At 50.1% G+C, this 15,417-nt stretch overlaps 1 protein-coding gene across 3 annotated transcripts in view; it reads left to right on the top strand.

Annotated features, from left to right (window-relative positions):
• The window catches only part of TFAP2C (transcription factor AP-2 gamma), a 34,860-nt gene extending 22,365 nt beyond the window's left edge, over positions 1 to 12,495 (top strand). Inside the window, exon 6 of one of the 3 annotated variants that reach the window (XM_082359303.1) lies at positions 11,958 to 12,495. In XM_082359303.1, coding sequence (XP_082215429.1) covers positions 11,958 to 12,394 — 437 coding nt within the window. In that variant the 3' untranslated portion in view covers positions 12,395 to 12,495. The remainder of the gene's footprint in view (positions 1 to 11,957) is intronic. The other 2 variants (XM_082359305.1, XM_082359299.1) reach the window with 2 other exon arrangements.
• The last annotated feature ends 2,922 nt before the right edge of the window (positions 12,496 to 15,417 follow it).

Genomic DNA, 15,417 nt, shown 5'->3' with positions numbered 1-15,417 from the left:
TCCCATCTTCCTTGAAAGATCACTTATGTGGTCCAACGGCTCCATTTTGGAGATTCACTGTCCTCTTTAATGCACCAAAGGCTCTGATAAATCCTGCAGTAAAGAAACTTTTGTTTAACCCGCTGTTGTGAGAAATGCTGGCTTTGGTTGACACATCAGAGATCAGACAAATATAAAAAAACAGGTTTGCGTCAACTTTTCAATGAGTGATGCCCCTCTTAGGTGTAACCTCTTGTCTTGTTCTTTTGACTCTGAAGGTTTTCCTCCATTTTGTCCTTGAAGACAGTGCAATAGTCTCCCCCTGATCAACACACATGATCTCTGGGGGAGGCCCCAGCCGTCCGCTGTCAGGCCTCGATTCACCCCATGAGGCACCAGGGTACAGTATGCAAATTAAATAGCACCCAGTATGTGACTTAAGTAGCACCCCACCAAGAGAGCTCCCTCCCATGGAAAACCGGACCTACCCTGGGTCTTTCATGAGAACATTTTTACCCTGGGGCTGCCCGAGTTTTAGCTTCTGGAGTTACAGTATAAAAGTGAATGGCTTTAAAAACCTCAACGCAACTTCTTGGGTGATGGAAATGTTTTAAAACTGGGTAGTGGCAATGATGATGTGACTCCAAAAGTTACTGAAAGCCACAGCACTGGGTATGTGCAGTGGGTGACTTTGGTGGTATGGAAGTTATACCTTTATAAAGTTGTTTTTAAAAAAGGAGGCAAGAAGAGAAGGACCCAACAATCTCTACTCCTGAGTCTGCAGAAGGGGTCGTGCTTCCTCTGCAAATTATTACACACGGGGTTTTCACAGGGTAGAACACGTGCCGTGCCATAGGTGGGCTGGAGAGGGCGTTCTGGATTTTCTCCTGCAAATGGACGAATTCATGGTTTAGGTGGTGGGAGCTTCTGCTCACGTAGAGCTGACCAGATCAGATGTCCACCCGCAAAGAGCATCATCGCCTCGCAGCCAGAAGCACCTTGGCCAGCTGCTTGCACTGTGATTTGTGGTTGGCTTTGCTGGGTGGTGGTTTCTGAGGAAGGACAATTACACTGATGGAGCCTTTCAGGAAATGGTCCCTGCAGAGAGGTAAGAAGACCTTAATTATGGCCCTGGCTGCCAATTAGAGTGAGATCCCGAGTTTATGAATCCAAGAAAGTCTCACCAGACTTCTGCTGCTCCTTGGCTTTTAGCTCCAGAACATGTACAAGGGAAGGTGGGTTCTAGAATTTACGGTATCGGCTCCCAACTTTGTATGTAGTTTCTTTTGAAATCATTTAGCAGCTTTTCCTTAAAGAATTTCTGACTGTGATGTAGGAAAAGAGTTTCCAGTTTATGTTCTCTTAAAGGGACTCAAATTCCTCCCTTCCTTTCTCCCTCTTATGAACGCACTTAAGTTTCTAGACACCTACTATGTGCCAGGCCCAGTGTGGGCACAGGGATGCACCCTGGAAGCTAGACAGGCTCTTTCTCACCTCTGTGGAGTTTCTAGCCCAGTGAGGATGTGTAGCCCACACCAGCCCCTGCCCTCCCTCTGCCCTTTGCCATGTGACCTGTGACAAGGGGCGGACCCTGCCCCACTCATGGCAAAGCACTCAGACTGTCCTGCCTGACCCTGGAATTTTAAAATCACTTTTTAGTAAGTCTCTATGGACCCCACTCTATCGTTTCTGCATTTATAAGGTATTTATTGAGCACCTACTATGTGCCAGCTCATTTATAGCATATGCTGATGAATCAGATAAACCTGGTCTCTGCCACAGAGGTGACAGTCTAGCGATGACAATTGTCACCAGTGCCCTTTGCCCCCATGGGATCCTCCCAGTGACTCATCTTGGGGGTGGGCACCCTCTCGTTTCCAGTTCACAGATGCCATCATCAAGCGGTGGGTGGGAGCCGGGGCCCCACCAGCCCAGCCTCCTGTCGCTTCCATCCGGATGCTGACCGCCGACTCAGTCCCTGAACCTCAGCAGCTGAGGCCGACGGTGATCTGTGTGGACGCCACCCTCCAACCCCCACTCAGAAAAGCTGGAGAATCCTCCTGCATTTCAAGGTCATTTCCATAAGAAGTGAAAATCTGATCTGAGCTGGCCCTGCCTAGTGATTTACAATTCCCCGAACAGGGCGGCCCCACCTAGTCTTGTTGTCTCCCTTCTGATCCACTCAACCCTCTCCCGCCCCCCCACCCCGCCACGCCCCACCTCAGTTCCTGTTTATTGCTATGGACTTGTGACAGCGGAGGGCCTCAAACAACAGAGAAATGTAATTAAAAAAAAAAAGTTAAGGAAAATTATGATAGCGTCTAAAAGTTCACATTGAACAAATAGACTTTTTTTTAGACAGACAAATGCAATGTAATGTACTTGTATCATTCAAAAATGGATTGACTAAAAAAGCAGAGCTGTTGAGAAGGGATCTGGAATCAGGATCAGCCTGGACCCAATGCCTGCTTCTGTCACATCATGGCTGTGCCACTTTGGGTAAGTAAATGAGCTGCCAGCCTCAGTTTCCCTGTTGGTCCCGTGGAGAGTTGGTGAGGGTTCCTGAGGCAATGCAGGTCCAGTGCTGTGAGCGGTGCCTGCCCCGTAGAGGGGCTCTGTCTGTGGGTTTTTATCGGAGGCAGTGCCGGTGGGCAGCCCCACGTGGGACCCAGTGTGCAGCCGTGGATGGCGTTTCCTGTGTGTGCACCTCGGTGTCAGCAGGGATGCTTGCACTTGGAGGGGGTCCAGACTCAGGGTTTGAAGCTGGTGGTGAAAGTACAGCCTCGTGGGGTCAGGGGGTGCGTGGAGGGGGTGCCTTCTCTGCTGTCCTCCTTGGAGAAGCCTTCTAGGACCCTTCCAGGTGCGCTTGACCAGTCATGACTTTGCCCCGGCTGAAATAGAGGTACCAGCAGGACACTTTGCAACGGAATTGATTGCATTCTCATCCTGGCGATGGGATAGTGAGGTCCAGGGGGTCAGAGGCCACATTTTATCCATCTTTGTGCCACTCCAGTCCAGCCCAGTGCCCAGCAGGCACAGTGATTGGATAGCAATGCTGGGGTCAGACTGCCTGGGTTTGAGTTTCAACTCCTCTACTTACCAGCTGTGTGCTCCTGGGCAAGTTACTTAACCTCTCTGTGCCCCGTTTCCTCATTGGGAATAACAGTAATAGTAGTCCTCGAATGAAAGGATGATTTTGAGGAGTAATGAAGGTCGCGCATGTACCTTCCACTCTGCGTGGCACGCAGTAGGCATTCATTTCCTTCATGGACCCATTCAGCACATGCTCATTCTCTGCCATGTATACACCAGGTCTTCTTCTAAATGATGCGAGTCGACAGAGAACAGATAGACAAAGATCCCTTCCCCTCCCAGAACTTCTATTCTAGCTGGGCTGCGAACAAATAAATAAACAAGTGAAATAGATAGTATGTTAGATAACGATGAATGCAATGGAGAAAAACAAAATGAAAAAGAGGAGGCCACCCTCAGTGAGGGGGTGATGTTATGACTATGATTAATCTGTAATGAGCAGGTATTCTATACGAGACAGGGAAGCAGTGAATCTGGGCTCATTTCTATGTTTCAGTGAAGTGGCATAAGGTAGGGGAGTGGGAAGTGGGGGGTAAATTAAGGGAATATTTTCTCCAAATGACCTAATAAAGTTGCTTTTCCTCCAGAGATGTAAGAGGAAGCCTCAAGCTCCCACCCACTTTGGGCTGTTCCGGGAAGGTGGAAGTGATAGGTGATTCGGCACCCACCCTGGTGGACCCTAGAGTTCTGCTCTTACAGCTGGATTTGCCTCTTGGGGAGAGCGTTGGACCCCCAGAGGGTGGGTCTGGCCAAGGTCACAGCTTATGCGGAATCCTCATGATAGATGCCACTGAGACTGCGTCATTTGATGATTTCTTGTCATTCTTCTATGGACTTGGTTTAAAAATGTGCTTATTTTATGAATGCTCTCTCCACTGCTTATGGGGAAGACACATTGCAGAATGAACTATCAGATCAGTAGAAAATGTTCTGCTCATCTTGGTTCCACTGGGTCTAGCATATGGGCAAAGCATATACTGTATGCTAACTACCATTAGATGCTTAGCACTTCATTCATTCATTCATCCATTCAGTAGACTTTTGTCTGCTGTCATGTACCCAGCATTATTTAGGCAAACCCCTATGATCCAGGAGTCAACAGACAGTAAACAAGTAAACGGTCAAATACAATGAAAGCACAGCCCATCTAGAGTTCTATGAAGGAAAGAGAGAATGATGGTGGACGTTGGGCAGTGTAGACCAGGTGGAGGTGCCATTTGAGTTGACACTTGAAGGATGAGAAAGAGCTGCCATGGGAGGATGTGGGAAGAGCGTCTGGCAGAGGGAACAGCATTTGCAAAAGTGCTGAGATGGGAACAAACCCTGGCATGAGTGAGAAGTTTAGGGAAAGCCAAGGTGGCTGGGCTGGTGGCACAAGGGAGCCAGTGGTGGGGACCAGGCTAGGCAATGAGCAGGGCTTCATCAGGCAGCGCCTTGCAGCCCGAGGTACGAGATTTGGAGTTAATTCTGAGAGCACTGGGTAGCTTCTGGAGGGTTATGTTTTCAGATCACTACTCTTGGGCAGAGGATGTACAGGAAGGGGGTCGGGAGATCAGGGAGGAGGCCCTTCGGTGCTTCCGTGAGAGGAGCAAGGATGGGGCTGGGGGTGCTGGGGGTGGACACAGTGGGTTGAATGGTGGCCCCCACAAAGAAATGTCTACGTCCTAATACCTGTACCTTGTGATTGTGACCTTATTTGGGAAAAGTCTTTGCAGATGTAATTAAGTTAGAGATCTCTAGATGAGATCATCCTGCTTAACCAGATGGGCTCTAAATCCAATGACATGTGTCCTTATAAGGGACAGAAGAGGAGAAGACACAGACACATGAAGAGGAGGAGGTCCTGTGGCCATGGAGACGGAGATTGGGGTGATGCAGCCACAAGCCAAGAACACCTGGATCCACCAGAAGCTGCAAGTGGCACGGAGGGATCCTCCCCTAGAGCCGTCAGAGGGAGCACAGCCCTGCCGACACCTCGATCTCAGACTTCTGGGCTCCAAAACATCCGTTGTGTTAAGCTGCCCAGTTTATGTTAATTTCCTGAGCCGCCCCCGGAAACCAATATGGTGTGAAAATGGTAGGAGTGACAGGATAGCAGTTACATTGTCTCAAAGTACCTTCTCACAGGGGGAACATAACTTGACGGTAGAGATGCCCGGCCGATACCACTTTGACCGAGGGACCGAAGTTAACCTCGCCCGTAATGTCACCTTACCCAAGGAGGGTCCTCCGGCCCGGTGTTGCTGGAGCCACTAGAATGAGACCGAGTTCAGTTCAGAAGCCAAGCAAAGTTTTGTTCTTTGACCAAAGAATGGAGAGGACTGAACCCACGCTCTGGAGCACACGTTAGACCCGACCCAGGCCGTGGGCGGGGCTGCTTCCTGGGGATCCGGGCCGCGCGGCGGGGAGGGGGCGAGGCTTCTGCACACGGCCCGCCGCCGCCCGGAACTGAAGGTCCTGAGCAGCGCCTCTGCGCACGGCCCGCCGCCGCCCGGAACTGAGGGTCCTGAGCAGCGCCTCTGCGCACGGCCTGCAGAGCTGAGCGGCCGAGCGCCGGCGCAGCCCTCGGGCGCAAGGAACTCTGGTCTGAAGGGCGGGGCGCCGGGCTTCTGCATGCCGCACCGGGTGAGCCAGTGACAGCGGACGAAGCAGAAAGGAGAAAAAAAGGTTAGACTTGACTTTTATTACCCAGATTCTAGTTTTATTTCCTGGGACTTGTTAATGGGCTTTGCTGGTGACAGTGACAGACTCATGTATGGCACTGCCTCCCGGAGGGATGGGGCAGGACGGGATAGGCGGCCGCCCCTTCCCGGGCGCCCGTCTGGGGCCGAGGTCAGGCCCAGGCCAGACGCCCAAAGTTCACTGTCAGTAATGGAGGTGCAGAGAGGAGTGGCCTTGAAGCTTGTGGCGCAGGGGCTGCCTTGCGTGTGCTCCGACCGAGCGCTTCCTAACCACCTTGCCAGTGTGCCACAAGTGACGAAAACAGACCCAGAGCACGACCGCCAGTTTCCAGGCTCACACAGCCAGTAGGAGGCAGAGCTGCGTGCCTCACCAAGTCAGGATTTTGCCCTAAAACCTGTGCTCCTTGGCCTAAAAGCTGCGCTCCTTGGCCTAAAACCTGCGCTGGGCTCTTTGGAAGGAGGACTTCTCAAAGAGCTTTTCCTTCTTGAAGCTGCATTAGGGCTGTTAGGATAGGAAGGTATTATGTGCAGCTGGGAGTGAATCCGCTAGAGATTTCTCTTCGGAAACTGGAGATGGGGCGGCAGGGGAGCATCCGATGATTAGATGACGTAAGAAAAAATAATAGTAAATTTAAGCACTAGAGCAATAATGAAAAGGGCTCTCCTTCCAATCGTAGGATGCTTAGTTGATGCCGGGAACTCTGCCACGTAGTTTTGACACATTCTCTTTGTGTTTTTAATATTTCAATCACTTTCAGCATTTAAGCTACATCCAACTCCCACCAGAAGTAATGTTTCCCCTGCGGGTGAGAAGAACACTCCAGGTCATGTGTAGCTGCTCTGTTCATATTAATAATGTCCATGAGGGCTTCCCTGGTGGCGCAGTGGTTGAGAGTCTGCCTGCTGATGCAGGGGACACGGGTTCGAGCCCTGGTCTGGGAAGATCCCACATGCCGCGGAGCAACTGGGCCCGTGAGCCACGGCTGCTGAGCCTGCGCGTCTGGAGCCTGTGCTCCGCAACAAGAGAGGCCGGGACAGTGAGAGGCCCGCGCACTGCGATGAAGAGTGGCCCCCGCTTGCCGCAACTAGAGAAAGCCCTAGCACAGAAACGAAGACCCAACATAGTAATCAATCAATAAATCTTTAAAAAAAATAAAAATAATAATGTCCATGAGATGCCAGCTTAGGTGTGCTAGGAATATATATACACATACACATATATAAGATAGACTTTACAGATATATACATATAGTCATATATACAGTCATAAATATAGTCATATATATACAATCATATATATGACAGACATATATACATATATATACAGTTACATATATACAGTCATATAAACAGACATACAGTCTTATATATACAGTCATAGATGTATGACAGACTTATATATATATATATATAGTGTGTATATATATACATATATCTATTTATATATTCATATATATATAATAGACTTCCTGCCTCTGAGCCATGGGCCATGTGGAGGAGGGGACGTTGCCATGGGAAGGGGAGGATGGGAGTGATCACATTGGCTTTGCTTTGGGCTCACTGTGCAAAAGGCACGGAGCTAAGCCTTTTGCACACATTTTCTTATTTAATGTCCCCCTGCCTTAAAACTTAGGAGTCAGAACTCTCACCCCTGCACTAGGCTGGAAGCTCCTGGGCACAGAGGCATTTCCTGGACAGTTCACTGCCGTGCCTAGAACAGAACCCGGCATGTCATGGGCGCCCAGCACATGTCTGCAGGAATGAATTATACTGAATTAAGTATTTGTCGAATCAAGACATGTTTCTGCCCCCAAGTACACACGGCCAGGAAGTGGAGGAAAGTGAGCAAGGCCTCTGGATCTGCTCAGGCTCACTGTGGAGCCTCATACCCTCTTTCCCACGTGGGGCAGGCGGGAGGGCAGCCAGGCGGAGGGGGTAGAGCCCCTCCCTCATGGCTGGGGCGGCGGTGCAGTGGGTGCGGACACGTGGGGTTATGAGGGTTTACCTTTCAGCCAGTGGCTTAGAATTCCCAGGACGTGCAGAGACCTGGGCCCGGAGGAAGCGTGGGTGTCAGGAGAGGACCTTTGGCTTGGGAGGGGTCATTCTTTTGCAGAGTCTAGTCCTCGTGGAGCTGCAGGCACGGTGAGCCTCCCAGGCCCACAGATGAGTCAATACCTTTCTTCCTCTAAGGGGCTTATTCATTGGAGGGGGTGGACACCACACTGGACTATGTTTAATTTAAAAAATTTCTAGATTATAAAAAGAAATAAGTGTAGTAAAAAGTTTCCAACAGAACAAAAGGGAAATGTTTGCTGAAAAGTAAGTTTTGTTGTTCTCCCGGACCACCTTCCCTCTCCTGGGGGTGCTGTTACCTGGTAATGCTTTCCTTCCAGAAAGTCTGTGCAAATGTGTGGTATAGACCCTTTATACCCTTTATATCTTTGTACTTTACCCACTCTTGTGCACCTTATCTTTTTTCTTTCCTTAAAATAATAGCGCGTATAGCCCTCTGGCATCATTTTTCATGGCGGCATACTACTCCAGTGTGCACGTGTACCGTGATATATTGAACATTTAACCTTGGTGCTGTTCTATTTCCTTTGCTAACACAAATTATGCTGCAAAGAACCTACCTGCATACTCATCTTTCCGAACATGTGGAAGAACATATGTACATTCTATCATATATCCATATATAATATAGAAGTAGAGGGTCTTCCTTGGTGGTGCAGTGGTTAAGAATCCGCCTGCCAATGCAGGGGACACGGGTTTGAGCCCTGGTCAGGGAAGATCCCACATGCTGCGGAGCGACAAAGCCCGTGCACCACAAGTACTGAGCCTGTGCTCTAGAGCCTGCAAGCCACAACTACTGAGCCCGCGTGCCACAACTACTGAGCCCGCGTGCCACAACTACTGAAGCCCGCGCGCCTAGAGCCCGTGCTCCGCAACAAGAGAAGCCACCGCAATGAGGAGCCCATGCACTGCAACGAAGAGTAGCCCCCGCTCTCCACAACTAGAGAAAACCCGCGCACGGCAACGAAGACCCAACGCAGCCAAAAAAAAACCAACAAATAAATAAATTTATAAAAAATATATATATATAGAAGTAGAATTCCTAGAATAAAGGGTATGATTTTTGAAATCTACTGTAGTTATTACCAAATTACCCTCCTAAAACATTGTATCAATGTTTATTATCACAAATCTGATGATTTTTCCCCATATTTATAAACACTGTGTTATCATACTTTTTATTTATTTATTTATCTATTTGTTTATTTGGCTGTGCCGGGTCTTAGTTACAGCACGCAGGATCTTTGTTGCCGCACGCAGGATCTTGGTTGCCGCGTGTGGGATCTTTAGTTGCGGCATGCGGGATCTAATTCCCTGACCAGGGATTGAACCCGGGCCTCCTGCCTTGGGAGCACAGAGTCTTGGCCACTGGGCCACCAGGGAAGTCCCTCAAACTTTTTGCTATCTGTAAATCTGATAGCTAAAAATGACATTTCCTTGTTTATATTGACATTCCTTTAATTACGTGGTTGAGCATTTTTTTTCACATATGTGTTTTTATTTTTATGTGAACTGCCTGTTCATATCCTTTGCTCTCTTTTTTTTTTTCTATTGCCTTGTCTTCTTAACATTGATTTGTAAGAGGTTTATATATATTAAAGAGATTAATGCTTTGTCTGTCATACCACTTTGGATTATACAAGTCTGGGTTGGGGTCTTAGTGTAGTGATAGACATAAGTCCAGAATAATACGGGAACAAAGACAAGGGTCCCATGATGTTGGGTGAGTTTGTATAAGTCAGGAGAGACTTTTGGGAGGAAATGATATAGAGATGAGTCTTTTTTTTTTTTTTTTTTTTTTTTTTTGCTGCGCTGTGCAGCATGTTGGATCTTAGTTCTCTGACCAGGGATGGAACCCATGCCCCTTGCAGTGGAAGCGCGGAGTCTTAACTATTGGACTGCTAGGGAAATCCTGGAGATGAGTCTTAAAGGATGTGATGAAGGAAGAAGATGTATCAGAAGAGTAGATTACATGTGCAGAATGTCATGGCAGGAAATTATGTGTGTGTTGGTGGGAGGTTGGGGGAATTATAAATAACTCCGTCTTCTGAAAGTAGAGTGCTTGGAGGGGGTTTGTGTGTCGGTGAGAGATAGTATTGGAGTTATGGAGTTGGTTCACTTTCCTGTAGGCAGCAGGAAGACATAGAAGGGGTTCTAAGCAAATGATCAGATGATCAAATTTGTGTTTTAAGAACTCTACTTGGTGTTCTGTAGCATGGATTGTAGGAGAACAAGATTAGAGAAGGAAAACCAGTTAGGAGGCTATTGTAGCAATTTGGAAGAGGAGATAGTGGGCCAGGCTAGGGCAATGAGCATAGAAGAGGGAGACGTGGACACTCTTGAAAGCCGTTCATGTTTGGGAGGTAGGATTGGCAGAATGGGTGACTGAGTAGCTGTGGAAAATTGTGATTCATTTACAGTTCCTCTATAAGCGATGGGAGTCTAGAAGAGATGGATGTCGGTGGGGATGAGAAGAGGTGAGAATGGGGTGTGGTGAGTTGGGCAGAGGATGTTGTTGGATTCTATACACAGTCAGTGGACGTTCCAAAGATTGCTGACCCTCCATTAGACGTCATTTGGGGTGTCTGCCAAGCCCACACCCCCTTCTCTGAGCTTACCCTTCTCTCCACGGGTGTGGGCTCTTATTGCCAGGTGACCCTGCCTCTCCATGGCTACCTGGAGCAGTGCTTGGCTACCTGACCCAGAGGACACCAGTTGGAGCTTCTTTCCCTGAAATTTGGAATTTGAACTGGGAAAGATGCTGTGGGACCAGGGCTCACCTGACTTGTCCAGTGTGCTCTGGGGCCGTGTCTGCACCTTGCATGACTGCAGCAGGGGAAGCGGACTCTCAGAGAGGGGGTAAAGCAGCGTTCCTGGACAGAGGAGCAGGGATGTCCGGCTCAACGGGGCGGATGGAGCCCCCACGGTTGTCACCACTCCCTCCACAGAGCTCGCTAACAGGGCAGCACAGGAATGAAGAGGCATTCCCAGGACAGACCAGAGAGGAGAGCGCACGAGAGACCTCAAAGTGATTGGAGGCAGGAGAGCCGATGGACAGATGGCAACTGGCTTAGCATTCTAGAGAATTCCATGAAGTTCTAAGTCTGGGGCGGGGGGGGGGAGAGTGAGCACATTCCTGCCAGAGAGCCCTAGGGATGGTAAAAGATGGGAGCTATCAGGGATTCCCTGGGGTGAGAAGGAAAAATGGAGGATTGGTGGAGAGACTTTACAAGGAGCAGTTAGACCTGAGATCTTCTCCATCACTTAGTGCAGCTGGGCATCCGCCCCTCCCCATCCCAGGAAAAGACGAGAGGTTTCCTTTGTTTAATTTAGTTTATTTATTTATTATATTTTTGGCCGCTTTGCAGCGGCATGTGGGATTCCCCGACCAGGGATCGAACCCATGCCCCCTGCATTGGAAGGGTGGAGTCTTAACCACTGGACCGCCAGGGAAGTGCCAAGAGGTTTCCTTGAAGGTTGGCACTAGAGGACCTAGACCCACAGATCCCAGCCTAACCAGGGCCGCAGGTCATGCACTGAAAACGGGGAGTTTGCAGGAATGTTTATTTATGGAGCAGTGAAGTGTTCAGTGTCTTCCCAATTCTGCTTCCAGAATCCTAGCAGCCAGGGGCTGATGTCCGGAGGGTTTTTCTCAGGTACGGTTGGTTGACAGATAAAATGCCGGTTGCCCAGTTATTGTACATTGAATTTCAGATAAGCGACAAACACTTGTTTAGTATAAGTGTGCCTCAAATATTGCAAATTTTTATTGGTAAAATTTGGCAGTGCTGTTCAGGAGAAACTAAGAGGCCAAGAGACAAGTCCTGGAGGTATCCTCCCCAGCGAAGTGACTTGGGACCTTGGACCCCTACTGGGGTACCTGTGGGTAGATACTCTGTCCCTGCCCAGCAACATTTGAATCTCACTCTTAAATGTGAATAAATAGCCAAGATCACCTGACATTAGAGGGAAGGTTCCCAGATGAAAGACAGTGATGAACACCAACAGGAAAAGGAATTCTGAGGATGTAGGGACACTTCAGAGAGCTGGCTTCTGTAGTCCTCTATCTGCCAAAGAGCCACCTGGACGCTTAACATGCTGTGAATTTGTCTCCTTCCTTTCTGACCAAAGGGTTCTTCTGTCCTGAGGAAAAATCACTCCTATCCAGGATGTGCCTGCCCTGGCCCCTCATCTTGCTGACCGCAGGCAGCTTGGAGGAAGAGGTCTCCCCTGGGTTAGCAGTCGACCCAGTGTCTCTGCCAAGTGACCCTGGCGGCTGCAGCCTCCCCGTGCCCCCAGGGAACCAGGGCCAAGTCCAAAAGGCTCCATCTGAGGCTGGCCCAGGTCCTGGCTGCCCTCTCCGCTTGCAGGGGATGGAGCGTGTTGGCTCTGCTTCTCAAGTGGGAGCCGTGAGCCGACACTTGGTTTGTGCCCTCTCTCCTTCCCTGAACCAGGCAGAGCTCGTGCTCCTTTGCATCTTCTCTTCTCCCCTGTCCAAAAGCTCTGGGAGGGCCAAGGTCTTTTTCTTTTTTTTTTTTTTTTTAATAAAGACTTTATTTTTTAAATAAATTTATTTATTTTTGGCTGCGTTGGGTCTTCGTTGCTGCGTGCGGGTTTTCTCTAGTTGCGGCGGGCAGGGGCTACTCTTCGTTGCAGCGCATGGGCTTCTCATTGCGGTGGCTTCTCTTCTTGCAGAGCACGGGCTCTAGGCGCACGGGCTTCAGTAGTTGTGGCACACGGGCTTAGTTGCTCTGCGGCATGTGGGATCTTCGGGGGAAGCCCCCGAATATAACATTTTTTAAGCATCTGAACAGCAGTTGTGAACATTCGCTCAATTCAATTCCTCCACGTTTATGAAGCATTTCCTCTCTGCCTGTGGGATTTAGTCCTTTCTTTTTTGTAACTTAGCATAGATTTATTTTCTGGGTTCCAATGGCTAATATTGATCGTTTCATTAATAGATAAAAAAGAATGAGGTCATATTGGTAACACAGACATTTGAAATATGGGTTTGAAGATCAGGTGATCAGCAAATCATCATAAAGTTGATGTTGTTTGTCATCAACACCAGGGCATTTTAAAATTTAATCAATTAATTAATTAATTTTTGGCTGTGTTGGGTCTTTGTTGCTGCTTGGGGGCTTTCTCTAGTTGCGGTGCGCAGGCTTCTCATTGCGGTGGCTTCTCGTTGCGGAGCACGGGCTCTCGGCGAGTAGGCTTCAGTAGTTGTGGCTCGTGGGCTCTAGAGCGCAGGCTCAGTAGTTGTGGCGCATGGGTTTAGTTGCTCCGCGTCATGTGGGATCTTCCCGGACCAGGGCTGGAACCTATGTCCCCTGCATTGGCAGGCAGATTCTTAACCACTGTGCCACCAGGGAAGTCCCTCTGCATTTGTTTTCATGGTGAGAACAAGAGAGGAAATCTGATTCACACAATGAGTGACAGGGTTTTTTTTTTGTTGCGGTTGTTTCATTTTGTTTGTTTGTTTATTTTTAGCTTGCTTTCCAACAGTAGTTCTCAACCTTGGCTCACCTAGGGCAGGGGTTGGCAAACTACAAAATCCAGCTGCAGCCTGCTTTTGTAAATAAAGTTTTATTGGAACACAGCCACAGCACATTGTCTACGCTGCTTCAGCGCGCTGCCTGTGCAGAGCTGAGTAGCTGCAGTAGAGGCAGTATTTGGCCCTGTATAGAGAAAGTTTGCTGACCCCTGACCTGAGGAACGTAAGCCCCAGTGTCCCTCTCCCCAGAGACTGACTTAATTGCCCTGGGTCAGGGTTGGGTGGGGTAGCCTGAGCACTGGGAGTCTTAAAAGTGCCTTAGAAGAACCTCCTGTGCAGTCAACACTGGGGAGAAGATGAGGCCTGAGCGATGAGGCAGGGGCAGCCTATGTCGAGGGCGCGGAAGAGGATTCCAGGCAGAGGGACGAGTACGAGTGAGGACCCAGCCAGGGAGACCGCATGGGGGTTAACGGCACCCAGGCGGCTGGGGCGTGGTGAGCTCAGGGAGGTTCAAGAGGACTGGCCGGGGGTGCGGGGTGGCGGGTGGGGAAGGGAGGGCTGGGGTGGAGCTCTGTGTGGGCCCCAGGCTTGGGATTGAGCTGGTGAGTCCAAATTCCAGGAAGACAAACGGCTCTTCTGCCGAAGTGTCAGCCTGCCCCGCCCTCCAGGACACCCCGTTGCTTCCTCCAGCAGCCGCGCTGTTCCCACCCCTGGCGGGGGACGCAGGCGCGGGCCACTTGCCAGAATGCTGCAGGGGAGGCATCAGGCCCCGGTGGGCATCAGGCCCAGGCAACGGAATGGCAGGTGGGGAGGTCTGGAGCCCATCAGCCTCAGCTTCAGGTCCCAGCCCTGCACTCACTACCTGCCTTCGGTTGGGTCCTTGGGAAACAAACTTTAAACCAGAGATCTGTGTGTGGGACATTTAATGGGGTGTGTTCTCAGGAGCCACACCTGTGCGGGAGAGTGGGTAGCTTAGCTGGGCAGAGGGGGGCGGGCGTCTCGGCCCATCCCCTGGGGGAGCTCTTGAGCGGGGTGGGCCTTTAGCAGAGGTCCCCAGGCAAGGCAAAGACTGTATCCACCAGTCGGTCACTGGATGCGAACTGCTGTCCAGGGAGGAGCCGCGGGCTTGGGTGAAGCAGGTCTCTGAGGCCGAGGGCGATTACCAGGGAGGAGCTCTCTGTGAGCTGTCGGTGCCCCCACTCCCAGTCTTGATCTCAAAGGGTGAGTCTGAAACCGTAGCATCTACTGCAGCTACTGTGTGACATCAAGCACGCTGCTTAACCTCTCTGAGCTTCCGCTGTACAAAATGGAGCTGATGGGCTGTTGGGAGGACTGGAGATATTGTATCCAAAGCCCCTGGCCCCAGTCCTGTGCTCTCAGACGTGCTGGGAAATGTTTGTATAGTTGAAAGGATGGGTGAATGTGTTGCTTTGTTATCTGAATGAGCCCTAAAACTCCCTTTCTTGGGGAAGGACCCTGGGGACATAAGCCAGGAGACAGTGGTCTGTCCCACCACTAACTGGTGGTGTGACCACAGGCTGCTGCTCAGTTAAACTCTCTGGACCTTAATTTTTTATCTTGCAAATGGAGATACTAACAGGCATGCGCTTTCCTTGGAGTGCTGGGGAGGGAATAGAGGCCAGGAGGTGGGGAAGTGAAAGCTCTGAAAGGAAAGAGAGGCATCAGTCTCCACTGGGGGTGGGTGTGGCCACAGGTGGCTGCACGGGAAGGGTCCTGGGTGAGCTGGAGCCCTTGTCTGGCTTTGGGTGCAACCCCGCACCCACATATGCACACATGTGGGCACGTACATGTATGTATTTCCTTAACATGCATTTGCATGGACACACACTCCCCATATGGGCAGGGGCAGCTGTGTGTGAATGCATGCACATGTACGTGCTTGCACCTGCACCCTGCACATCATGCATCCCTGAGTGTTTGCATCCCCTCACATGCTCACATCAGAGCAAGAAGAGATTAGGAGTGGAGTCCTCTGAGGGCCTCGCTCTGCTCTCAGCTGATGACCCCATTTTGAGGGCAGAGGAACAGCGTTGCCAAGAAGCAGCTCAGATGGGGGCCATGTGCGTGAGGTCA

The sequence above is a fragment of the Balaenoptera borealis genome (genome assembly GCF_965194805.1).
Source record: "Balaenoptera borealis genome assembly, chromosome: 16".
Classification (NCBI taxonomy): domain Eukaryota; kingdom Metazoa; phylum Chordata; class Mammalia; order Artiodactyla; family Balaenopteridae; genus Balaenoptera; species Balaenoptera borealis.
This window is presented reverse-complemented; position numbering and strand designations above follow the sequence as displayed.